The sequence below is a fragment of the Streptopelia decaocto genome (assembly GCF_964273445.1).
Source record: "Streptopelia decaocto genome assembly, chromosome: 1".
In the NCBI taxonomy this organism is placed as follows: Eukaryota; Metazoa; Chordata; class Aves; order Columbiformes; family Columbidae; genus Streptopelia; species Streptopelia decaocto.
In genome coordinates, this window is record NC_138663.1 from 102049363 (window position 1) to 102077076 (window position 27714).

The window sequence follows — 27714 nt, forward strand, 5'->3', positions numbered from 1 at the left end:
CAGCTGAATGCTTTCATTGACCACTTGGTGTTTTTTTTTGTGTGATGTCACCATCCTAGATATCACAGATGACTGGAAAAAAGAGCTGCTTCACTCTGGATCTTTTAAAATGCTTTAAAATTTCATACAAAAGCATGGTTACTCTGTCAGTATTATTATGCATCTCCTATATGAGTGTATTTTTTGCCTTAGGATTTAGGCTTTGCATGTGGATCTCCAGTCACTGTTCTCACTTAAGCTGGAATAAAGCAGCTCAGTATTTTTACACCTGAGCTATAATTTGAAAAGTTTACAATCACTTCTTTTTACTTGAGAAATGGATACTTTTAGTACAGGTGGTTCGACAAGCTGCAAGTGTTGCCCATGTATTCTCATCTCCTCTGTCAGCAAACATTAGATAAAGGTCTAAAGTCCTGAAAGTGTGGCCCATTTGATAAGTACTGCCTCGATGCAGGGAACCTGATGAAAACACATGTAATTCCAAGCCTGACTGCTTTTTGCTGTGCTGCTGCTCAGTCTCACGGTCTGCTGCAAAGAGAGTGATTTTGTTCCATTGAGTGATGGTCAATAGTGATATTTTTATATACTTTATCTTTGAGAGACTAAGGAGATAGTCTAAAAGTAAATGTATCACCACCTTTTTGTCCTCTTTCATGTTTCAGATCTGTCTTCACAGAGCGCTCTCTGTGTGTGTGCTTGCATGCTTGTAATCAAATTTTTAGTGCCCTGCTTATTTTTCTTTCTAACTCCCGCTCCTATCTTCACAAAAAGCTGTCTTTGTGCACATGAAATGATTTGGTATATGCCACTACAATGTGAAAGCAATGAAAAGAGATTTTCACTGCTTCTTTAAAAGATTAAACAAACTGCAGAATTTCCAATCAGTTTATCAGATTTCTTGTTTAATCTCATCACTATGCATGGAGCCTGTTTACTGTTCTAGCTTTCATTAGTGTTTATGCAAATGTTATGTTGAATCCCATCAGTAATAATCTAGCTTTTATTAGCTAGGCAGTTGCATTTCTTGGAATTTTCTGAAGCTATGTTTAATAGCTGAGGAACAAACAATATCTGAAATGTTCATTTTAGGGTATGCCTAAACTGAAATACCACTGAACTAGTTAGCTTGTTTGAGAGTAAGTGTAGTTGATTGCAAAATCATATGCTGCTACCATTTATGTGCTTATTGTTACAGGTATGGAATTACTGTAGAGGAGCATATGAGCAATATAGGAAGAAGCCAAATGTGTAGGGATGTGGTGGACATGTTGCATGAGCTTTCATGTGTAGCTTATGCACCTGAACTCAAAGATGTGATGCATGTGCACTGACCAGATACGCTGTGTATCCCTGTACTTAATTCAATGACTTTGGGAATGTTTTTTTCTCTTGGTATTTGTTTCTAGAATGCTGAAGGAAAATGTGGAACATGAATATACACCACTTGTAGGTGGTTTTGCTGTACCACCTGTTCTTGCACCATGAGACCAAGGCCGTACTTGTCTAGGAAGCATTTATATATTGAGTGTACCTGCATGAAGCATAATTATACTTTTGAATGCAGGATTGATATTCCTAAAATAGACTCAGGACCTGACCTGAAAGTTAACTAGGAATTATAAATGTATTTGTTCAGATGTATTATTGATGCATGATGACTGAAGTCCAAAACAGCTGCAAAACATGGTGCTTTAAGTTGTCTGTGTTTATTTACTGAGCTCTATGCCTAATGGGAGAATTTCTAAAGCTCGTACAGCAGCTCAGACAACGTGTTGCTAATATTTTTGATCAGTCTGCTCATATATCCAAGAAGGCTGACAGCTAATACCTATTTGAGTGGCAATTTATGGAATTTTGGGGTAATTTCTTTCTGAATCAACTTATTTTGCAAAGCTAAAAATTGTCAGATCACAGTGGCTCTGATTTGGGGTGGTTGCTTTTTAGTTGCTGCACTTGCTCATGGAAGGAGAGCACTGTCAAGTTTGAAAATCAGGGTCATCAGTCTGCTTTTTTAGAAGCCCCTTCTGAAAAGATGTTTTTTTTTTTTTTACTTTTTCATATTTCAGTTGTAAACAAAAATTAAAACATTATCTTGTCTTTTTGAGTTCCAATCCAAAATTGATTAGCTAATCAATTGTTGTATTTTGAAGACTGCTAAATAAACTTTTAGTAAAACTGACTCACACAGAACAACGGCCAATACAACAACTTGCAAGGAAGTTTCAAGGAGTGGTATACTTCTTAAGTATCTGGATTTAGGAAAACAAAGATCTGATTTGATTTTAAGCATAAGTTTTTCATGTAGAAATGCTACTGAAACCTATGTCAGTTTTCTGCTTTTCCTATTCAAATTAAACACTTTGCCAGGTGAATTATGTAGCTTTTATCGGTTCTGTTAATAATGTCATAGGTCATAAGTAAGACCCAGAAATGTTATAAATGTCTGAGGGTCACTAAGGATTTTAAATCTCCTTGGCTTTGGGAAGAAATTTATATGTGATCTTCTGCGACATGAAGTTTTTTTTTTTTTAGTCCACAGTTTTTTGGCGTATGGTGATTTTTACTTATATAACATAAAAATTAATTGTGTTATTTCTGGGAACTTCTGTTCAGTATTTTAGCTTCAGATGTACATGTCTGCTTTCAGTATTCACAAAGAAAAATCGTGTGATTAATCTCAGTTTGAGGCTAATGATTTCAAACCTCCAAATTTGCAGGCGAATAATCTGGAACAGTGTAGTCCATCATGGTTTCTTGCACTGGATTGTATTTTGTATTTTTGAAGTGACACATCAGTTTCAGCACTTTTCTTGGGTAGATGTTTGACATCATCATCTTATAAACATATAGTACAAGTACACAATACTAATAATTAGGTGTTCATTTGGTAGGATCCTATGCGTAATACTTAATTGTCCAGTTCTCATGGTTTTGCTGTACATCTCAAAAGGGTCAGGGCATTTGCTGTACTGTGCAGCCAAAGTGCAGAGTAGCATTTTGTTTTTGTTTGTTCTTGTTGTCTGCCTGGCCTTGTGTCTAAGTGCCTCCCAAATAAAATTAACATTAGTGAAGTCAGTAGTAGCAACTGACTTTGAACCTTCTCTGCCTCCTAGAAGGATTCCTTTCTTTTTTTTTTTTTTTTTTTTATAAATACATTTATCATTTTGAAAATGAATGTCATATCAGTTGGTAATGGAGATATGTAGGAGATGGTCACTGTGTACAATAAAATTCGGGAAATTAAGACCTTTCTGTTCCAAACATTGGAATAGAACTGCCTGTTCCTTACAAAAGGAATTACGAATTCTAGCCAATATAGAATTGCATCTGATTTTTCTCGGTTAATATCCTTTTTCATATGCATTCCCACATTTGAAACTCTGGAATTTTAGTCATTTTACTGGGCAAAGGATGATCTTTATGCTGGGGTAGTCACTGGGTGCCTTGTGGCTTTATTTTCCCAGTTTTTCTGAATGAAGAGCAGAACTGTAAGCAGCAACATGTTTTGAAAACAAGAACTCAGACAAAATCTGGATGATAAGAATGCAGAGCTGAAAACACTAATCTTAAAGTGCACAAGAAGAATTGGGTTGCTGCATGATTTCTGTAAGCCAGCAATACCAAACCAAATAGTTGTACTCTCGAGTCTCTTCCTTGGGCTACTCACATCAGCATTGAGTTATCACTTGTTCCTAATGCCACCTAATGCATTTTGAAGAGAAACAACATGGAGTGGATGTATGCATAAATTCGTATGCTTTTAAGCCTGCAATAATATTGAAATATATTTTGAAGACTATTTAGAAAATAGGTATTTTTCCCCTACAGCAAAATACAGAAGGTCTGTCTTCTTTTGTCTTCTCTAGCCTAGTTTAGATGTTCTACCTTTCCTGCCTTCATTAATCATTATGAGTATGGAAAATAACTAATTATTTCAGTGAGCTAATTCTGACTAAATCCTGTGATGCAGAACAGCATGTGGAACTGCTTGTGCCCATCCATTACCCGGGCCTGTAAGAGAAAAGGGGAGGAAAAAAAAAAAAGCCTATATATCATGGATTATATTTTGCTTCAGGCATTCTCTGACCTACTGTATTATGATTTGGCAGCTACATAAAAAAATTAAAAGCTATTTGGGTTCTTACCAAATACATTATATAAAAATAGAAAATACTAGTAATTCAAGCTGTAGAATAGCTTTAGATGGATGATTATTCTGAAGATTTTAATAGTCCAATAAGAACCTAATCTAATTGCATGTTGAAATGAAGTTAAATATTTTCCAAATACATTAGAGAAAGGGAATTGCATTTTGGCAGTGTGGTACAACACCCGTCTTTCTCATTGAGGACACACATTTAAAACCTATATAATTTTGAATAAATGAACGCGTCCCAAAGGAAATAAATATAACCAAATGATTATGATATCCACATTGCCCACTTAGCAAGAGGATCACCGACTGTTTTGCTCTGTCTCTTTGGTGTATCCGCAAGAGCCAACCACCTCTTTGTTTCCCAGTTATGGTCTCTTTTAGACATCTGGTAGGGTAGAGGCAAGTCCTGATCCAAGTTTAAAGAGGGCCCAATCCTAACAAGGGCTCAGGGCTGCATTTTGGACGGTTTCATGGACACTGGCTGATCCCTGCACAGCCAGCGAGGCTGAAGTCAGTAAAGACAATGATCTCGGAGTCCCATTTATGAGTTGATGGAGCCTCCAAAGCATGTTAGTGCCTGTGGTGCAGACCCTGAGGGACAGGGGGCTGCAAGAGCTATCAGAGATTGATCTCATCCTTCCTTCCGGCCCTAAGTGAAGAGAACTGGAAGCAGCGATTCAGGTCAGAGCTTTTGGTACCAAGACAAGTCTGGGATAGAGCGTTTGACTTTCAGATGCATATGGCCTCCTTGATCTTGTCACATCTGCAGCTATTTCAGGTCAGTGCACGAAGCTCACACTTCTAACCTTCAGATTGGGAGGGGGCACACCTCACCTGGGTGAGTGCAAATATGGTTATGAAGTACTCATACTGTGAATATTAAATACAAGGCTAGGATGTGTATGGGGGGAGAGAATCACAGAATCACAGATGTTAGGTATTGGAAGGGACCTCAAAAGATCATCTAGTCCAATCCCCCTGCCAGAGCAGGAACACCTAGATGAGGTTACACAGGAAGGCGTCCAGGCAGGTTTTGAATGTCTCCAGAGTACAGCAAGAGTAATTGCAACCCTTCCCCTTGCAGCTCTAAAACGTTTTTCTGCTTTTGAGCAACGCTCTACAGATCCTTTGCTTCTGCTTTTGTTATTACACTTTGGATAAGCAAGTTGAAGTTTGCACAGCGGGCACAGAGAGCTGTGTTTTATCCTGTGCCCGAAATGGCCTGAGGATGTGCTTTCAGAAGATGCTGAGAAGCATGAATCCACCTACAGCAGGTGCAGGTAGAGGCTCCTCCACAACCAGTGGATTTGGTTTGGTGCTTTTGTGCTCAGTGCTGGTTGAGCACCCAAAGAACCATGAACGCTTTTGGTGAATGAATTTATGGACTTCTGTGATATCCATGTTCTGACTGTGTCATTGGAAGAATTACTGAAATGGAGCATGTGTGTTTCAGGCACAGGGATGTGGGGGCAGGAAGGGAGATGGAAGAGTTCTCTTCAGGTGCCCAGTTTTTTGCATAGAAAACTAGTCCCCCTGAGGGACTAGTTAAATGTACTATATTAGCCATGCTCTTTAAATACCAAGATAAGAAATACTCTTTTTGTATGCTTTGTATTAAGTGTTACTTTAAAGAGAAAAGATTAAAAAAGAGTAGAATGGGAAGAAAAAATAAGTCTTGAAAGGTTTGTAATTTTTTTTCTCCCTTTTTCATGGGATGGTTTCTCTGTGAATGATTTCTTTAACCAGTCTGGTATTGTCTTTTTTGACATAGATTATTTTCAATTAAAAAAAAATAAGACAGAGAAAAGCCGAAGTTTGAAAACAAAATGTGTAACAACTTAGGATGTATTTGTGAAACTGGGAAGAATGATTAGTTGGAAATGAAAGATATTAATTGTATTAGTACAATTATATTAATATTAGCAGCAGTAAGCAGCATTAGATACTCTAGAGTTAAGTGTGCTCTTATTTTTACATATGCTGTTTTCTTAAAAAATACCCCAACAATTAAGAGACTTTTCTTGCAAGAATTTTCTGAATTTTGAGTTATTAATTTAGAACTTTTATATTACTAAGGGGTTATTATGTCTGTTTCAATGAGGTCCTTTCTAAAACCAGTAAAATAGATGCACTTTTCTGACTCAGTAACATTTTTGGGGGGTAACTTTCTGTATGCAAGGTGTGGAGGTAGAGTACTGCTGATGACACCATGTTCATGAAGGTATATTTTAGCACTGATCTAGAAAAATTAAGAAAACTATTACAATCATTGTGCCTGACTGTTGCACCTACTGAAATGCTTCTGTTTGGCATACACTAGAGGTATTGCAACAATTTTATTAATATAGGAAAATAATTTTATTAATGCTAATTTAAAAAACATGTTTTCATATGAACCATCAATGAGTGTCACTAATCTTAGGAACTAAATACTCAAGTGTCTATATTACTTATTAGTCTGTTCTCATGTTTTTACTAACCTCTGTAGAAGAATTAGTAATTAAAACTAATGCTGTTTATTAAGAAATAAGGAGACAATGTATGTCAGTGTAAAATAAAGCTGGAGTAGAGGAATTATCAAAAATGTTGATTGGCATCTGTAGTTTTATTTTACCATGTTTGTGTTCCGCAAATTTTGTGGTTTCAATTTTTTTAAAGAAATACAATGTCAGAGTTAGGCTATTTGCATGTAAATAGTGCATCCTGAAAACTGTTTCGGTTCTTTTCCCTTGCCTTCATGAAGAGTGAACTTATTTTGCCTAAATTTTAAATTTCGTGGTTAAAAGTTCGCTTTGGGCTGGATCTTTATTTTATTTTAATGGAGAGTTTCACCTCCAACATTACTCTCATGTTAGAAATTTGCTGCCTCCCCACTGTGAGTAGCACAGTAACTGCTTTTAAGGTAGTGCTCTGCCTCTTGCCCAATGTGTGTGCTGGTAGGAGACCTTGTACATACACTAGACAGTTTCTGCTTCAGCAATCAAGGGCTAGCCCTTTGGTGACTCCGCCTTATTTCAGAATTCAATTGTACACATTTCTGTGCAGTGCAGTGCAGTGACAAGCGAGGTGTATGTTCTGCCATAGTAGAGCTGGCTGAGAGATTTGTTTTCTTTTGTCGAAGGGAGAACTTCACACACAGCCACAGCATGTCAAACCACAGCTGGGAAGTGGCTGGAAACTGCCCCTACTCTCCAAAGTTAGCTACAGCAAACATACTAAGCTTTCATTGAAGAGGTTTCAGGGAGATCTTTTCCCTTGAAGAGGGAGAGAGAGAGGAAAAAATGGCTGCAATATTGTGTTTGATATTCTTTCTTGATCTCCTCTGGCAACTGTTGTTCTTGCTGTCACCCATGGCCAAGAATTTAGCAGAATTTTTCACTTCAGGCTCAAGAAACATCTTGCAAAACATCCACTGAGATATTTTAAAATTGTGTGGCACTGGGGAATAGAGCAACAGAAGTTCACAGAGACAAACAAAAGGTTCAGTTAGTTCTAGGCTGAATCCATCGTGAATTCAAAAGTAAAAAAAGCAAATACATTCATGTAAAACTGGAAATGGTGTGGAATGAGCAAGTTTTTATTTTCCATGCAGTTTATCCTCCCTTCTTTCATATAAAAAAATGTTCCCCAGCCCCTAATTGAGGGCCAGCAGGACTTCAGATAATCTGGGAAGTTTATCAACTTACATACCAGTGCAGATACCCTGAGCACAGATGTGTATTGTATACTCATAGTAGTGCAGACATGGGCTGTAGAGTCCCACATCTTATAAAATAGTGATAAATGATAAATGTATTAATCACAATACTGAGATTTTTACTTATAAAGGGAAGTGGTGAAAAAAACGTAGTTAACTAAACTACGTACAAAGTAAAACCACATTTTGTTATCAACAGATTGCTGTATTAATTAAGAGTATTTTGTGTACAATTTGTACTTTTTCATGTTATTCTTCAAAACTGACTAATTGAGGAAGAAATGCCTGACCCTACAAGATATGCAAAGTATCTCATGAACTCTGGCACTTACTGCTTAAAAGGACTGCCAGATGCTGTAACAAGGAAATGTTAATGCATTTAGACATGCTTGATTACTGATTTGGTTTAATGATGTTCAACATACACATGAATGTAAAACAAGAAGAAAAACATTTGTTTTTGTCAATATTTTTAAAGTTTTCTACTTTAAAATGTTGCCTATTAAACGTTTTTGATAGTACAAACTGATGTCAGAAAATCAGACCCAAATTTCTCCTGCAACTTTCTATATTCTTAAAAAGAAGAAAAAAGTAAAAAAAAAACAAAACAAAACAGAAAAACAAACAAAGAACCCACAACAACAACAACAAAAAAACCCAAACAAACAAACAAACCAAAATAGAAACCAAGCAGAATACAAGACTGTCTATATAAACTAAATGGACAGGTATAGCTATTTTCTAACGATTTCAGGGTTTTTTTTTGTATGTTTAGATAAATGAATAAATACAAGAAAAATATTAAAAAAAAAAAATCCTGAAATGACCTGTTGGCTCAACTGCTATTGAGTAGTGATAATTATTATGTGCCACTCATTTTGCCTTCTGGCACTTGAGTTGTCTTTCCTTTTGGGGCAGAAAAACTGAATGTTTTCATTTAGCTTCCTTGTAAGAAAGTAGGGAGGAGTATGGTAGCGTTGAGGGCTGGCATGCTTGAGAGAGCTATGGAGCAGTTGTTGAGCAGCAATCAGTCTTGCATATTGCAGAATCTAAGTGGGTAATGGTGATTAATGTTCAGCAGGATGCCATGTGCTATAGAAATAATGCCTCTTCCCTTCAATCTGTATGCAGATAGAGTTCCGTGAAAGCTCTAATAAAATCAGCGCAATTTGCTTTGGCACAGCCTTGTTAGCACCAGGATTTCTTACATGCAGATTGTGTGTCTGCTTACATGGGTTTTTTTATTTTTGGTTGTTTGGGCCCTTGATTTGTTGTTCTCTTTGCTGGAAAGTGACTGAGACTGTGAAAAGTCTTGTTTTGTTTTGTTTGAGTATGGAGTGGAGAGAACTGGAAAATTGCTACTGCAGTGTCTGTTAATTTCCAAGCAAAATATAACTTCTTCACATTCTAAGATGACTCATTTGAAAGGAGAGAAAACTAGACTGTATGAACAGTCTGTTGATTATTTTATTGTTTTTTGGGGTGTTTTTTTCTTTGTTAATACGCTTGTATGCATCTGATGCTCTCTAATATAAAGGGTGATTGCTGTGAGTACACATTCTGTCTGTGTAACATGCTTTAATGCATGCATGTACCTGGAGGGATTAGTTGAAAGGGGACATGGCTGCAAAATCAAGTTGTTAGGAGAAATTCTTGCCTGAAAAAGCAGATTTTATGATGTTTTATTTTGTAGAACATTGGAATTGTTTTCTGTGAAGAGCTAAAGAAGCCAGGGCCAGCTGAGGAAGGAGCCATAGGGAGCTCAGGAGCCCACAGGTGGGGAACCCAACACAATAGAGGGGCCTGGCCTAGGCAGGGAGACTTCTCCGAAGTTACTGCATGATGTCCTGACCCCTATGGTGATATATGGTGTTTTTCTTTCAATTTACTCTGGTGAGGACCATCCAGTGGGACTGGAACATTGAAAGGTTGGCATGTTCTGCCATTTTGCCAAATTACAGCAACTCAGCAAAGATAATTTACTTACTGGTACTGCTGTGAGGTAATACATGAGTTATCTGATGGTGAAATATGGTCACTTTAATCCACCTTTTGCTCTTGATGTCTCTAAATTGTGGGAAAAAAAGAAGCCCAGCAGCTGCGTGGCAAGTCCATTCAGTTGAGCTACAATAGCTAAGGTAGTAATAACAGTGTGATGAGACCTGCTGCTTGCAGTAAGTGTTCAAAGCTGAATGAGACCAAATCAGCCCGAGGAAGAGATAATCAGGCACTTGACTGTTTCAGAAAATTGTTCTGTATTTTCAGTACAATAAGTAACATGCTATTGCACTGCATAGACTACAGCTTAGTTGTTTTAAAATCACTTAATTAATAAAATAGTCAAATAGTCAAGTGTTTTTTTTTTTTCTAAAGTTGTCTGAGGAGATTTTGTGACTGTTTAAGCTGGTCTGGTAAAATCAGGTTTTTAATATTGGGAATGCAAAAAAAAAAAATTAAAAATGAACCAATTACCTTTCTTGAACTTAACAAATGAGGTCACTGTAGTACTTACCAATATGATTTATTTTATTTTTTTTTTACAGATTTTTATCAAACCTCTACTTAGAACTACCAGTATTTGAGATTATCACCTTAACAGTCACGTGGCACAAAATGAACTGAAAACTGGCTAACCAATCATTTTCAAAATACAGCTGTTAAGAGAAAGCCAGCGATGGGCAGCTATTCCAAGCAATATGATCTCTTGCAGAATGCTGGTGTTGCAGTACACAATAAGTCCCAATGTGACTTGATTATCTGTCGTTGTGCCACCTATGTAAGGCTGTTGTACCTGGGTGGCCTTGGTGTCTCAGCACTGATTGCAATCAGACATGTGCTTCTGCACAGCAGTCACAATTACCCCCATTTTGGAATGAAGTATGTCAAGCGCTCTTATTTCGTCTGCTATCTGAAACCCAAAGGGACCTTTGGACCTTGTATTTTGATCTCCTGCTTGTTGCAGGCTGTTTAAACAGGCTGTTCCCTGGTCATGTCCCCTAACATGTGTGACTGAGACCTGTCTGGTTCAGAACTGTGTTTGTCACCCACATCCTTGGGAGATGGCAAGGTTCTTTCCCTGCTTTTACTCTCATTTTATATATGAATGCAAATACCTTCTCTTCTTCCTTTGCATAAATTTATCTGACTTTAGTGTCAAATTTTGGCTCTTGTCTTGCACTGTGAGAGTAAAGAGCCTTTTCTCAACCTGGTATTATCTCTTTGCATTCGAGTCATGGAGGTCTTCCTCTTGTTGGCATATCCAGTCAGGATGTCCAAGTCTCCCGGAACAGTCCTGTCTCTCTTTTTCTCCAGATATGGTGTGTGGTTCTCTGCTGTGTCTATTGCAATATGAAGATGCAAGATGAGCCCACATTTTGGCATTGATCTCCCCAGAGGGAACTGGGTTGCTCTTCCCTGTCTCTGCACCAGGGCCATGCAGCTGACGTTGGTGGGGCCTGTTTTGTGGGGACATACCGGGTGGGCTCCTGTGTTGCTGCTGCTGCTCAGAGTAATCTTTTTTCTAGAACTGTTCTGTTTGTCAGACTTTTGTTCACCGTCCCTGAATGTGTTAGCTTGTGTACATAACTTAAGATTTCAGTCAACTGTTTAAAAAGCTTTGTTTGAATGGCCAAAATGACTAAGCAATCTGGATTTCTTGGTATGACTGAATTGTTCCTCTCGTTTTTGCTACTCCATCCTTTGCTTTCTCATCCAAAAATTTTCATCAGACTTTCATGCTCTTAGAACTGTGAAATACCTGTGCTTGAATCACACTATGATATGAAATAAGAGTTGAAACTGTTCTTTTGGTATTTTGTTTCCATGGAACTCTGTCAGTGCTAAAGGAATGAGATGATAGTTCAGTGATTAATTCGGTGTTACTTGTCATAGTGAATTCTGAAGTGAAACCAACCTGCTAAAGAGAGATCGCTGCTAAAGAAGTGGTTATTTTTCTGATAAAGCGTAATTCTCTTCTTGTATACACACACCTATGCATGCACAATTTAAGTTTTGTACAGATTTCTATGGGAATTTCTAGCCAGAATTTTCAAAGTTTTGAAATTTTAATTTTTTTTCTAAATGAAAATCTCAGACTGTCAAATAAATGAGGATTTTCCAAAGCAGCTCAACATTTTGCCTGGAAGGCGTATGGAAATGGAAACTATTTCTGGGCTTAGGTAATGGGAACAATATAATTAAAAATACACGAGCCTATTCTTTTTTTATTAGTTCAACATGGTATATTTTTAGTTTTTTGTATTTCTTTTAAATACTTCAGTGTTTCTCTCTCTTGGAAAATGTCAACAACATACTAATTGTTCTACTGAGTAAAGAAGCATAGGCTTTTTACATATGAGCAGCAGCGAACTGCTACTATATGTTTACAGAAAATCAATGAGAAAACTTTAGCTAGAACACTGTCACTTCCCAAAGGTAGTCGAATTTCATTTTCACCAATCAAAATGTCAACTTGATGAATGTATGTAAGACTATGTATATCAAACCGCAGAGTTAATTATACTAATATAAATTACAGAGTAATAATTATGTTAATTATATAATATGCCTAATAAAATAAGCTTGAAACTTTTTTTTTCCCTTATAGTAAACTGTATAATTTCATGTTATTTTAAGATGAGATGACTTTTAATAGCTTCTGGCTTTTAAAATCATATTTACCCATTCAGTGTTCTCCAAAGTGCATTTGAGGGTCTCAACTCAAGCATCTGTCTGTTCTCTTTCAGCTTCTCCTTTTCAGTAGGTGAAAATGTTAATGTCCTTCTAGATATTTCTGTGTAAAACACACCTATATTGTGATTGTTACTGCTTTGTCCTTTTCTAGCTTAAGATACTTGTTAATGAGTTTTATTTTGTTTATATTAATTTTTTTCTTCAGAACTTTTGTGGACTATATAGAAAATATACATTTTGTCACTCAAAGCCTTTCAGTTCACTGTGCGGTACTTTTCCTTCTCACATGCATCTCTCCACGTCTGAAGACTGAGAAGTATTCTCCTAGGAGATAGGCACCCAAAACCAGCAGAGAGGCAGGAGCTGGCTGCACCTGACATACCGTCTGTGTTGCCCTGTCCAAGCAATGGTGGTTTGGCCAGCAAAGCTTCTGAATTTCTCTCATCTTCCTTATGAGCAGAGCCATCCTAGAGGGATGGAACGTGGGCCTCTTTCCTCCCAAAGCAGGGCTGGCTCTGGGGTCAAACTACTCAGGGTTTGGACCAGTTGGAGCTTGAAACCCTCCAAGGATGGAGATGGCACAGCCTCTTAGGGTGACCTGCTCCACTGCCTCCCTGTCATCACAGGGAAACAGTTTCTTTCCCACTATGAGAACTGGATGCATCATCTAGATGTGGTCTGATGTGTGTCACATAGAGGGGGCAGACCCTTCTCTTGACATCCAGGTTGTACCCCTGCTCATACCTCCCAGAAGCTGCAGGATGCCTTTGCTACCAAGGCAGAGTGCACACCACCGCCTTCTCTGGGTCATGGATAAAGATGTTAAAGTGGACAGGTCTCACGACAGACCCCTGCAGTTCACTGCTTGGGTGTGGTGTCTGAGCCTGACCATCTAACCCAGATTCTTACACGTTTGGTTTAGTTGTGTGTCACTCTTCTCTCTTTCTCTGCCATCTGTCTGGACATTGCGTATTTTGTTAATAGTAATTATAGTTGTACTACTTTCCCCGCTTCTTTGTTCCCTGATAGAGATCCTGTATGCGCAAGGCAGACAGAATGGGAGTGACGTAGTAACCCAGCAAGATTTACTCAATAAGGTTTTCTGTACTGTGGCTCCCATGCTTGCCTTTCTTAAAACAGGAAAACCGTAGTTGCTCTAGAGTAAGTAGGATAATTAAATTCCTTCTGGAAGGGCAGATCATTCTGGGTTGCTGCATTGCATGTTTAAGCTACTCAGGCTATGATGGAGTTTAACAGCCTCTATCTCTGCAGTGTATTCTTTGAAGTAGATACCAGACAGTTTTTACTGAATTGCCTCTTGGCTTTCATTTTTCTTGGTTATCTGCTATTGGAATCCTGTGTTTTGTGCTAAGGAGATAGAGAAAGCTGTGAAAGGCTCTGACATGACATGAACTTACACGTGAACTTGAGAGAAATGCTGTAATTTCTGGGGTTTGACAGTACGGACTGTAGCGAGTTGTGTGCTACTGACACACTGCCTTTGAAAAGGTGAAGAAAGCATGGACTTTGTCCCATTTTTCTTTTTAATACCTGTTATTGTTATAGTATTGGTATTAAAAAGAAATGGTTATGCTCTCATTTAATGATTTCAGATCATCATTTGTTGAGGAAATGAGTGAATATAAAAACACTCTAGTTACATTACAAGAAGTAATGGCAATAATTTGCTTGGCTGTAGAAGTCAGAAATTTTTTATGACAAAAACAAAGAAAACTAATCTTTGTACAGTGGCAAATGTTGAACAAGGGTTACATTAATATAAGGTTAAATAATTCTGTAAATACATTAGCTCTGAGGACAGATGCAGCAAACTGGACTTGCTCAGTTCAGGAGGAGCAGAGACTCCAGGAGAATGTACCTGCAGCCTGACAGTACTTAAGTTATGGAGAAGGCAGAACTGAGCCTTTTTTTGATATATCTAGCTGGAGGATGAGAGATTATAGTAATAGATTGAAGAAGGGGAGGTTCAGGCTGGATATAAGGAAATAAAGCTTTATTGTGAGGATAATTAGGCAATGGAACAGCTTTCCCAGAGGCTGTGAAGTTTCCATCCTCTGATGTGTTCAAGACTAGACTGGATAAAACCTGGAGGAGAAACCTGGTCTGACCTTACCTTGACCATAAGTTGAACTAGAAACCTCCATACATCTCTTACAGCCTGAATTACTCTGTGATTGAGATAAGAGTGTTCTTTATGCAAGAATCGTAGGGGCCTGACTATAAACTGCATGGGCTTTTGGCCTGAACGAGATCTGCAGTCCATGCCCTTTGAAAAAGCCAGTTCTGCCGTAGTCTTTTGTCATCCTCTGTGTTTAATAGATAAAATTTCCCACCAAACTGGGTGTAACAGGGTTCTTATTTTTAATGCATTACAAACCAAACATGACCCTCAGCGTCAGAATTTGATTCTGTCTCTCCAAAGAGTTGGGGTATTTGGAGGATGACAGCAGTGTCACGTTGGGCCTCTACTGAAAACGTAGCAAAAAAAGCTCAGGGTTTGGGGGGTTTTGGTGTGTCTGAGAAGCTCAAGTGAGAAGGCACCTGGGACAGTCTGAGGAGAGAAGAAAGAGATAAGGGATGATTTAGGGACTGGAAGCTCCAGTGGGAAGGGCTTGGGGGCTGGAGTAGATGTTGGGAGCCATAGGTGAGAGAGGACATCTGGGAAGAGCAACTCTGGGGCAGGATGGGGTGGGGAAAAAGAGGGCAGAGGCACTGCGGGAGGGGAGGGCTCTGAACCACAGTGGCTGGGGCCCCTGGGCATATGTTCCCACAGCATCTCTGTCTGGTGAGGATGAGGTAAATGTGCAGGAAACGCTGCTCCTCTCTCCCTCTTTTCTGCCCCTAAAAAATAAAATTTAAAAAAATAAAATAAAAAAAAAAAGAAGTAAAAAGAAAAAGTTTGTTTGTTTTACTTTAGGAAATACAGCATCTCTAGATAGCAGGGTGCAAGCCTCAGACATCCTGCAACATGCAGTAGCTTAACACCAACAAGTTCAAACAAGCTTTACAGCTAAGTGCATTACGAATTAATTGAACTGAGTGAATTTGTGGAAGTGAATTATGCTGAGACCTGTGGCTGCTCAATATTGACACTGATTTACTTTCATAGACTTTAAATTGTTGTGTAATGGTTAGCCTCGGTGTATGATATATGGCAAAACCATTAGTCATTATTATAAGAGATAATTTCATGTTGAATACTGTGGCAGTTCATTTGATTCTCAGCTGGTATCAATTGCTGTAAATTCAGAATTCATTTTGTGTGCTTTTTTTCATCGGTTTTAGACTGAGTGCGCCTCTTTCTTCATATTAACTATGTCATGGGCTTCTTTTTCACTTCTTTCTCAGGCTTCCTTTGTTGTTAATTTTAAGTATAGCTTTGTGCTCACTCACTCCTGCCAGTCTTTCTGCTTAATTTTTCCCTTTTTGTTATTCTCCCCAGTGTCTAGAGATATGATGGTAGCAAGGAATTTGGGTAAGTTTATTGTCATACAGAACAAAGAATTTGTTGACAAGAGAAAACAAAACGCAGATGCCCTCATTGTCTGTGAAACTTGTAATTCTCAGGATTTTTATTGTAAAGTTATCATGAATCTGTTGTTATTGTTACTGTTATTAATAATACATTCTTCTGCTGGTTTCTGCCATAAGACAGTCTTCCTCAGCTCTTTTTATATCAGCTTCTCATGCTGCTTTCTGTGTTGCAAGAACCATTTCTTCTTTTTAGCTAATGCTATCAGCTTTCGTTCATATTCTTAAGGGAAATATTTTTTGCATCAGAGGTACCTCTTAATTTGATTCCAAAATTACATACCTCTTAAAAAGAAAGTATAGCTTTCCCACTTAGAGCATAGTTTAGTGAATTACAGTCTTTCTGACGTGATTTGAGAGAGTAATCCTGTAATTTGACATTTTAAACATTTTAAAGCTCCTTGAAGCACTTCTGTCTCATCTTGCAGAGCTGGAGGTTTATCAATTGAAGGACTTAGATGTGGTAGGAAAAGTATGTTTTTGGGAAGTGCATGACTGGGACCCAGAGGTAACCCTGCACTGGTGAGGACTGTTTGCTGAAAGCTTTGACCTGACTTATGGCTTCCTTGCTTGTGGTGCAATCAGTCTGTGTTCTCACTCTGACTTTTTGCAGGCGATGTCTTTGCCCTGCTCACTTTTGCATACCCCCCTGAACTGAACGGTGTTGGGATCTGCTCCATGAGGAGATTGGAATTCCGAAGGCAAGGAGGGCAGGGCCGCCTCGTCAGGTTGTGTGCGTTGTAGGTGATGAGCAGTGCTTTGTTCTGGTGGCGGGTCAAATGTGCAGGCACTTAACAGTGAAATATGTAGGTTAGCAAGTCCGTGTGCTCTCACATAAACGGACTGCTTTAAAATGAGATTATACCTGAGAAATGTTAGCTTTCCCATGACATGAAGCATTTTGAAACAGGGAATCAGGTCTTTGCAACCTGGTTAAGAAAATAATCATGCCATCTTCATGCCGTAGTTTTGATTTTGCGTATACCTACCGCATTGTTTGGCTTATGGGCAGACATATTTCCTTTGAACTATGTAAAAGCTAATGCCATGTTTTCTAAAAGACTGCCAGCAGCCTGTTCAAATTTTTTTTTTTTTTGGTAGCTATGTGAATTGCTCTGAGGAAAATATAAATTAGTTTTGAATAAATTAGAACTATCATTCTGGCTTAAGGAAATACAGGAACATAACCCATGATTGTAAAGCATTTGCAGGTCATAGAGGGGCTTGTTCCTGATCATCAAGTATTCTTGCACAACGTAGATGCAAATGGCTCATTACTCCCTAAGTAATACGGAGATTCATTTTTAAAACATTGTAAAGCTGAGAATTACTGTTTCATGTAATTATTGATATATTCCAGCTGAACATCTTACATCTTAATTTATTCTGCAAATGTTAATTCCTTCTCTAGAAACTCCTGCTTTGTGACAGGGCGTTTTGTCTTGCAACTATTTTCTTACTAGTGGCTTGGTCATGATGTGTCCTCTGCCAGCCTCTTCTCACCTGTCTGTCCTCTCCTTTCCAATGGCAACCAGCCCTCCTGCTCTTATTATTCTGTTATTCTTGATGGGATGTGGTGTAGCATCAATACAAAAAGCTTTTAAATTACCACCGAGGAGAAGAAAAATTACTGGTTCTAAGAGGGAACTACTTTGACACCTTCCTGTAGTGTCATTCAGGTAAAGTTGGCATTGGCACAGACTTTTTGGCCAAACTACAATAGATGCCATGATTGCAGCTGTCCTGGAAACAGGCATGGTTGCACTGCCCCATTTAATCTGTGTAAGTGCAATTGTATGTACTTCTTCCAGTGAAGGCTGATCACAATTGAGCGCACTGGAACAAAATAATTACATAATTTGACTCTTGCTTTTGGTCTTTTCATTGTCTGTGCTTGTGATGTTGGGATTTGTTCCATGAACTGGCTCTTGCAGAAGTAAGCATGGCTTTAATTGACATTTTCAAAGTTTATCCAAATATTTTGAAAATTTTATGGCATATTCTTTTTGAACTTTTATCTATAAAAGTCTAACATTGGATTTTTGTATTCTGCAACAAGTTTATAGTTAAGAAGAAAGGCTCTTTTCCCCCTCTTGCAGAAAATAAATGTCTAATTTGGTTTTTGTATTATTTTCCACAGGTCTAATGTGCTGAATTTATAGTAATAGGTCTAATTTGATGAACCTTTCTGAACACTATTTTATATATGTATATATAGTAATGACATGATGCTCCTAGGTTTGAGTCCCAGCTCATTAAAGTGGATGCCTTGGAATTCTAGCTGGGCTGTTAATTTTTCATGTATTTATACAGTAATAAATGATTAATGTGTGTTCCTGCACTAGAGCCTAAGATTTTGAAACAGAGAATAACAGATGACACAGCATGCTTTCAACTGTGAAAATGTTTCCCAGGGCAGCACTGAAACCTGAAAAAGAGTGAGCAGACTAAAACTGAAGAGTTAAGTTAAAGAAAATGCTTTAGGTTCTTGTCAGCTGAAAACAGATAACAAATATTTTAACTTCTCATGTACGTTATATTGTTACATACAGGTGTAGGAAAACGTAGATATTTAATGTCGTGTTAGATAAGATACTTCAAAAACCTTAAGTAAAGCATAGATGGGCTTATTTATTTATTTATTGAGTCTTTGCATTGGAGTGATCTTCAATGGGAATTTATTCTATTGGTAGCAGGGGAGTTACTTTACCAGTAGTTCCCTGCTGGGAGTTATTTTAGCATTAGTTCTTTGCTCCCATCACCTTTGTGGAGATGCAATGAGGTCTCTGCCGGTTGAGATGGTTCAGGAAAGCAGCAGTAGGGGTTGTGTCTGATATGCTTGTCCTGCTCGCATGCTTCTGAGGTGTAGACCACGAAACACACACATGTAGAGGGCCAAAAGCCAAAGGCTGCAAATGAAAGAGAAAGCAAGGACTGGGATGCACTAGAGGATGTTCCGTGCCTTTGTGCTGTTCATTTTCCACTGCTGATGGCAGTTTGAAGTCATTCAGTTCAGAGGTATGTGAAATGTATGACTAATGCAAAGGGTACAGTATAAAAAAAGCACAAGTTTATTTGTTTCAAAATGCTATTACAATAAAGTGTCTTGCCTACGCTTAGTCCTTCACTGTTGTTTAAGATGTTTGTATTTTTATAAAATCACAGCATGAATTTTTACAAGTTGCAAGGTCTCAACTCTGCCTCCTGTGAAAGGCTCGCTAGATGGTATGTGGTGAAGTATCCTTGAAAACAGATAATACCAGACCTCAAACTGATTCATGGACTTTATTGGAGGTACATCAACTCCTGATTTAAGAAAGACTTTCTATGAGAATCAGTGTATTTGGCTGCATTATTTCTGTAGGAGGTATGTGCTCTTACCAGGTTTTCTTGTAGAACATTTTTACTCTTTCAGCTTTCCTGGCAAATGAACACTGTGTCAGGGGCAGCACCCACAGCTGGCTGCAGGTCTGGGGCAGCCCTTAAGCAGCTCTTCTCTATCCACAGGGTATCAAACCCCTGGTTGCCCCTCATTACATGGTGTGCTCAGAGTATAGCCTGCAGGCTTGGACAGCTTCCAAGGAAATTTCTTCTTCCTCTTCCTTTCCATCCCAGTCTTTGCATCCCAGTCTTTGCCAGATTTGTGGTCCATAGAAAAAAGTTAAAGTACTACCTTTTTGCTGATCTGTTAAGTAAGACCCTCGGAGGAAAGCGTAGTGGAGACACATTGGTGTGGTTCATAGGGTTACTTTATCTGCTGGAAGTGGAGAGGTGGGGAGTTGTCATGAGATGCTGCATCTGACCAGCATGCCTTTGGGGCATCTTTGCCACTGAATTTCTCCATCCTGCAGTTTTCTCACCTGTAATACAGGTGTGGAGAAACTGCATTAGCAAGGATTTTATGAAGTTGAACTTCATAAGGTTGCAAAGCTGTTTTGGGATCCTTGAAGTGAAATTTCAGTGTAAAGGGCAAATAAGTAATTATCACTTGAGTGCTTTGTTTTCCAAGGCAACTTAGTTTTAGGCTAAATAAACGTCAAAGCTGATGTGTCACTAAGAAATAAAAGATGGCTGAAAGTTAAGGAGGTTATTGAGCCAAGCTGTAATGTATTAACTGAATTAGTGTGAAGTAATGGCAAAATGTTGCCACATTTGTAATTACTTCTTTACAAACCTAAGGAGTTGTGAAATTAGTGTCAAAAGTAGGCTTTTGCCAAAGAATCCCTTTGTACTATTTATATTTCTTTACAGCAAAATAGCTAGTGCCCCCAAATTAGATGAAACTGTATTATTATCTGGGTGTAAAAGATGACAAAATGAAATTGAGTAAAAATTTTAATGTGTAGGTCATTTTCTCTCATATTCACACCCTTTCCTTTTACAAACAGAACAGAGATTTACCAGTCATGCATAATAAAATAATTTCTGCTGCGACAGGTTTGGCTTTTTTGAGGATTCTTTGAGGTGTAGGCTCCAAGTTATTATTCAGATGTTGCCTCAGTGATATGCAGGTGTGTATTGACTGAATGTTTTATTGGGACTGCCTATGGTAGAAAATGAAAATGCAGTAAGTAAATACTCCAGTGCAATAAATAATATTATTACAAAAATTTTAGGGAAATTCAAGTGAAATTAGTGTGGGGTTTCTGGTGAAGGAAAATTTCCTACCAAGCCTTTAAGTTGACCTATCACTATATAAGATTAGCCTGTTTGAGACAGATTATTAATTCTCTGATTTCATTTCAGTCGGGAGAAGGAAAAGGCTGTGCAGCAGGGCTTCAGGAACCATCTTCTGGTGCACTGTGCATGGTCATTGTTTTTCAATCAGCTCTTCAGCTGCAGTCTGCACCCCTGCTTCTTCATCGATGTGCTGGAGGAAAGCCGGGTGTGCTGTGTGTGAGGAATGTAACATCTTTCTGTTGGAGTTTTATTAATGTTGGGATTTTTTTTTTCTGTTGCAGTATGAGTAAATGCAAGCATCTGGTACAAGTTTCTGGTAGGGACAGCAATCAGGTGAAGGCTACCATATATATTATTTTCTATCTGACAACTGATGCAAGAATGAGAAGCAAGGTATTGATACTGTTATGTCAGCTTAATATTCATGAGGGGGAAGGTGTGTAGAGCCTGCAAGAACTGGCTGCTGAGTGCAGAATCTGTGGCAGTATTTCTGTAGATGTCATTCTATGGTACTGCTTAACAGGATTTTTCATAGACACAGCTTTATCTGCAAAGCACAATGATAATACTAAGAGTCATTGATGTTTCATTGCTTGTGTGTTGTGTGGAGGTAGTCTTTAATGCTATATGATTGGCCAATTTAAAAATTCAATGGATAGTTCCGAGAAGAAATTAGGTGTTATACACATCAAGAAAATAAATGTTAATCTCTCACTGTAGATGAGCTTTAAACAGCTTCTGCTGTTCTGAATATTTGCACATTATATCTTAGTGCTAGACAAATGTATTTGCTATTTCTCCCTTCATTATTATTATTATGTGATTATACAAGAAGCTGTCTGGATTTTATAGTCTTTGCCTTTGCTGCCAGCTCTCTTTTAATTAATTCTGTCATCTCTATCATACATTTCTTGACTAGAGGTTGCTCAGGAAGTCAGTATTGGAGCCTTTCAGGACCATTGCTCCTTGCCCTCTCCTGGTATCCCCTACAGATGACAGTGATGCTGCACCTATAAGACATTTTCAGGCTTACAACCAGAAAAGCTAAGGCCTCCTTAGAATTAAACCTTGCAAGACGAGTCAAGGACAACAGAAAGAGTTTCTTCAAATACATGGCAGATAAAACTAACACCAGAGGCAATGTAGGCCCACTGATGAACGAGGTGGATGCCCTGGTGACAGAAGATACAGAGAAGGCAGAGCTACCAAATGCCTTCTTTGTCTCTGTCTACCCTGCCAGAGGCTGTCCTGAGGAGCCCCGTACTGCTGAGGCCCCAGAGGAAGTCAGGACAATGGAGGAGGTTGTCTCGGTTGATGAGGACTGGGTTAGGAAGCAGTTAAGCAATCTGGACATCCATAAATCCATGGGTCCAGATGGGATGCACCCGTTGGTGCTGAGGGAGCTGGCTGAGGTCATTGCTAGGCCACTCTCCATCGTCTTTGCCAAGTCTTGGGAAATGGCAGAGATGTCTGAGGACTGGAGGAAAGCAAATGTCACTCCAGTCTTCAAAAGGGGCAAGAAGGAGGACCTGGGTAACTATAGACTGGTTAGCCTCACCTCCATCCCTGGGAAGGTGTTGGAAAACTTATCCTTGGTGCCATCTCAAGGCATATCAGGGAGAAGAGGGTCATTGGGGCAGTCGACATGGCTTCACCAAGGGGAAGTCATGCTTAATCAACCTCATAGACTTTTATGAGGACATAACCAGGTGGCTAGATGATGGCAAGCAGTGGATGTGGTCTACCTTGACTTGAGTAAGGCATTTGACACAGTCTCCCACAGCATCCTTACAGCTAAAGTGAGGGAGTGCGGACTGGATGATCAGGTAGTGAGGTGGACTGCGAACTGGATGTAGGGAAGAAGCCAGAGAGTTGTGGTCGATGGGGCAGAGTCCAGTTGGAGGCCTGTATCTAGTGGAGTGCCTCAAGGGTCGATACTGGGACCAGTACTATTCAATATATTCATCAATGACTTGGAAGAGGGAATAGAGTGTACTATCAGCAAGTTTGGTGACGACACCAAGCTGGGAGGAGTAGCTGATACACCAGAAGGCTGTGCTGCCATCCAGCGAGACCTGGACAGGCTGGAGAGTTGGGCAGGGTAAAAGTTAATGAAATATAACAAGGGAAAGTGTAGAGTCTTGCATCTGGGTAGGAACAACCACAGGTTCCAGTATAAGTTGGGGAATGACCTGTTGGAGAGCAGTATAGGGGAAAGGGACCTGGGGGTCCTGGTGGACAGCAGGATGACCATGAGCCAGCACTGTGCCCTTGTGGCTAGGAAGGCCAATGGCATCCTGGGGTGTATTAGAAGGGGGGTGGTTAGTAGGTCGAGAGAGGTTCTCCTCCCTTTCTACTCTGCCCTGGTGAGACCACACCTGGAATACTGTGTCCAGTTCTGGGCTCCTCAGTTCAAGAATGAGGAGGGAACTGCTGGAGAGAGTCCAGCACAGGGCAACCAAGATGAATAAGGGAGTGGAACATCTCCCTCATGAGGAAAGGCTGAGGGAGCTGGGTCTCTTTAGCTTGGAGGAGACTGAGGGGTGACCTCATTAATGTTTATAAATATATAAAGGGCGAGTGTCATGAGGATGGAGGCAGGTTCTTCTCAGTGACAACCAATGGTAGGACAAGGGGAAATGGGTATAAAGCTGCAACACAGGAGGTTCCATTTAAATTTGAGAAGAAATTTCTTCATGGTGAGGGTGACAGAGCACTGGAACAGGCTGCCCAGGGGTGTTCTGGAGTCTCTTTCTCTGGAGACATTCAAAACCCACCTGGACACATTCCTGTGTAACCTCATCTAGGTGTTCCTGCTCCGGCAGGAGGATTGGACTAGATGATCTTTCGAGGTCCCTTCCAATCCCTAGCATTCTGTGATTCTGTTATTTTTCTTCTGATGAAGCTTTTGCTGTGATAATGCAGTATTTACACTTCATGGTGATAGCCACAATCAGAACCTTAGTGTTAGTTTTGCCTCTTAACCTCCATGGATAAAGCCAATATCTGTGTTACAGGTTACTTCCCAAAGCTAATTAAACCTCATAAAACATGTTTTTCAAGTCTAGGTAAGCTACTGCAAGTGAAGATGGATTTCAACTGACTGAGTGGCTTAGCTGGAACTTGTGAAGCATCCAGTGTCTGTAAGTGGCGCTGTCTTTCATGGTTTGGGAGCAGATTTATTCCTATTTTTTCAAAAAAGGAGCTGTAAGAAAGTAATACGGATTTAGTGAGTAATACTTATGCCTTGAGGTGGTGGAGTGGCAGTGGTTGATGACAAAGAATTTTCCAGTGTTGATCAGAGTCAATGGCTGAAATCTTCCAAAGGTTTGAAAAAACTACTCTATCAAAAGATTCCTGTCCCATTCAACTTATACAGCCTTCCCCTTTCAAAACAAGCCAGTTCAGAATATAAATGTTAAGGCTTTTATTCTCATGATGACACCTTTTTGGAGCATAAATTAGATTTTTATAACCTCCCCTAGGTAATATAACATTAGTTTTGAAGAATACACAGGTAACCATAAGCTGATAGGCAGTTGATAATGCTTGCAGACTAATTACTTAAAAATGGATTAATATAATCCATGAAAAACACTAATAATGAATTTAGCTGAAAGCTGAATGCAGAGGATCTTTTAAAACTTGTCTAATGATTCAAGGCTGCCTTTGAATTTCAACTGTTTTTTTTTAACCTGATAAGAATCTTAGATAATATGTTAGTCTTGCATAATTGCTTTATTGCAAGAAAAATATTTCTGGAGGATGTTTGTTTTCTTTTGTTACTTCAGTTTTCACTGTAATCCTATTTCTGCTGCTTTATAGAAACTAATATAGATTATTTTTTCTTATGACATTCACAAGACACAAGTTTCTTTGGACTAAAGAAAAAGCCTCATTTGCTGATTCTGAGAAGGTATTAGTAATTTCAAATGTTGGTGCATTCTTCCCTCCTACATTATTGTATTCAGTCAAAACCAAATATTTTTTCAAATGAGACCTCCAGATCTGCAGTTCTTGATTTCAGACCGCAAACAACAGTGCTGAACAGCTTCAGTTCATCTCGCTAATGAGCATCTCTTTATGAATCCACTTTGCTTTATTCTGCTCTCCAAGCAAGATGGTTGAAGAGCACTTCATCTGTCTTTGAAGAATCACACTTAGCACTGGTTTCGATTCCTGTTCGCTTTGTTATAAGATAGCATTAACTTTCATATTTGAACTATGAGGTTCTTGAGTTGCAAATGTGAAACAAAACAAAGTGCAATATTCCTCAGATGAATTTTAACTCTGGGAATCTGTTTTTTATGAAGTCCCTCTATGATGAGTGGAGAGAACGTGGCATCTCCTCTAGGAAAAAATGTGTTCCACGTTCCTCTTCTGGCTTTCTCCTGGAAGAAACTTCATTCTCTGTCCATTTAGAGCAGAGGAAACCCCATGAGATTACTCTTCTAAGGCTAGGTCTTTTGGATATTTCCCAAGACAGATGTAAGGGAATAACTTTGAATAGCAGGATGCTAAATCAGTATGCTGGATATACACCTGCATGCTGATTGTTGTATTGTAAATGCAACATACTTACTCCAGAAGAAATTGCTGTGCATTAAACTGTATTGCTGCAATTTAGAAAAAATATGATACATGAGCAGCCAACCTATCTTTTCTTACACAGACCTCAACCAAGATTTCAAGAAAAAAAAACACTGTAGAATAGGTTTCATCAAAAGCAAAAAAAGGGAATAGTGTTTTTCAGTACTCTAAAATATCTTCCCAATAGAATAACAAGTTGTAATCTGATGAATTTATTTTCAAAACTTGTATATTAACATAAGAATGTGAGAATCTGTACTGCAGACATTTCTGATGTTTCTTCATTCTTTATTTTCTTTAAAAAAAAAGCAGAACCATTGGTATGGTAGCTTACTATGTGCTGAACTATCCATATAGTCATATTAAACAGTGAAGACCATTGGGTTTTTATCATACAATTTGAATATTTTTTTTTTAAAACAACGTCTTGCAGCTCAGAGTAATGCTTTATATTTTATTATTTTTTTCATGTAGTTGCTGTTATATAAAAAAACATATATTGCCAATATATTCCAGGTTCTGTACCTCAAGCAAAAAAATGTAGTTTCAAATTATATTTTGAAGTAAGAAGCTGAGATTTCTGTGTATTACTAAAGGGTTTTATATAGCATTTCATTAATAAGGAAAGAGAATGTCTAATGACACATTGCATTAATTTGCCATAATTACATTACTCAGTGGTGATGCACCTGGAGATCATCTGAAACATATGTTAATGAGAGTTTCATAACAGTAGAAATTAGGAAGTTGTTGCTTTTGCTAGAGATCTAGAAAAAAATCAGACCGTCCCCAAAATAAAGTATATCTTTCTGATACAAGACAGTAGCATCAAACAAGCACACAAAGTGAAGGTTTCCCATATTCTTTTAATCATAGGTGCCTGAAAGTCTCAAACTGCTTTAAGTATCCTCACCATGATGTGTTAGTTGACAGATTATAGATAATGTAATCAAAATCCTTATTAAACAGTTTATAGCCTGTTTTTACATTTTATCATTAAAATAGTAATGCATATGTCATGCAGAAGTTTATTAATTTGCATGACTAGGTTTGTCTGGAACATGACATACATAAAAAGACATATGAATTTATTCTGTACAGGTTAGCTTCTTTCAAGCAGATATTTGTCTTTTGTCCCACTGTAATCCCATTATCTCTCTTTTTCTTTTTTTTTTTTTCCCCCCTCCATAGATAATGGGGGGTTTTGTGGGTATAATGTTGTAAATAAGCATTCATAAGAACTCACTTTTAATGCAGTTTTTGTACAGTTTTTGTAAGATGGTGGGTGGCAGCCAAGAAAGTATAATATTTCTTCTCTTCTCACAAAATCTAAGATGTTACAATTTAGTCTTCCAGTTAGAGTAACAGCCTAAGTTGTGTATGTTATGCAATACATACCTAATCTCTTTTATGTCCATTGCTCTGAACCAGACAATGAATGTTATTCTTCATTCCCATAATTGCCAAATATGCTGGGAATTAATGTCTAGCAATAAGTATCTGTATTTCATTCACAGCTATATGTGCCAGCTTTCAAACTCTGGAATGCCAGATGCTCTAATGTTTGGGGATTTTTTTTGTTGTTGTTTTGGTGTCAGAGTTAAAGATGGAAACAAAGTGAGGTGCTTTGGTCTGCACTGCTCTTGATCAGCAGGAAGGTTCATTCACTTGACCATAGTGGAAGCTGCAGCTCTCCATCAGCCTCAGATCCTCTTGGTCTGCCTCAGCTCACATTCCTTTCCCTGTAGCAGCAGTGTACCATAGACAGTCTCTAGGTATGAGATTGCTCTTTACTTTGGGCTTTGTATTCCATGTTTTTAATTTTTTATTTAAGATCTTTAGCACGAAATGATAGTATTTTGCGTGGAGCGTTTTTTTGACTGGTTTCTTTGGGCATCTTCAATATGGCAAAAATGCAACATAGTACATTTGAGTAAAAGAGGTAACACACGGCATGTCATAATAAAGAATATTTTTGATTAAAAAAAAATCTAAAAATAGAATCATAAAATATCAGGTTGGAGGGGATCTCAAGTATCTCCAGCCTTTCTTGGCAAAAGCATGGTCTAGACAGGATGGCCTAGCAGCCTGTCCAGCTGTGTCTTAAAAGTGTGAATGCCTGACATTCAGCTAAAGGATGTTGCACACACAGTCTTTGGTTTATTTTCATGCAACATTACATTGATCTGTTCAAATTTAGTGAGAAATAGTGAAATATAGGTGCAGAATGAAGCATAAGGTCTATTATGTTATCATCTGAATTTTAACAGTAATTTTACAGTACGAAGGGATAGCTAATGCAAGAAGATTGTGAAAGCGTTGTGACTTAGCCCGAGCTGGCCACTAG

General features: G+C 38.5%; 1 protein-coding gene across 1 annotated transcript in view; it reads left to right on the forward strand.

The window, feature by feature from the left end:
- FRMPD4 (FERM and PDZ domain containing 4) overlaps positions 1-27714 on the forward strand; it is a gene marked incomplete at its 5' end in the record, with an annotated part of 188994 nt that overhangs the window by 17611 nt on the left and 143669 nt on the right. The window contains 2 exons of the mRNA XM_082076260.1: positions 16009-16041; positions 16711-16837. Of these exons, the coding sequence (XP_081932386.1) occupies positions 16009-16041; positions 16711-16837 (160 nt within the window). The remainder of the gene's footprint in view (positions 1-16008; positions 16042-16710; positions 16838-27714) is intronic.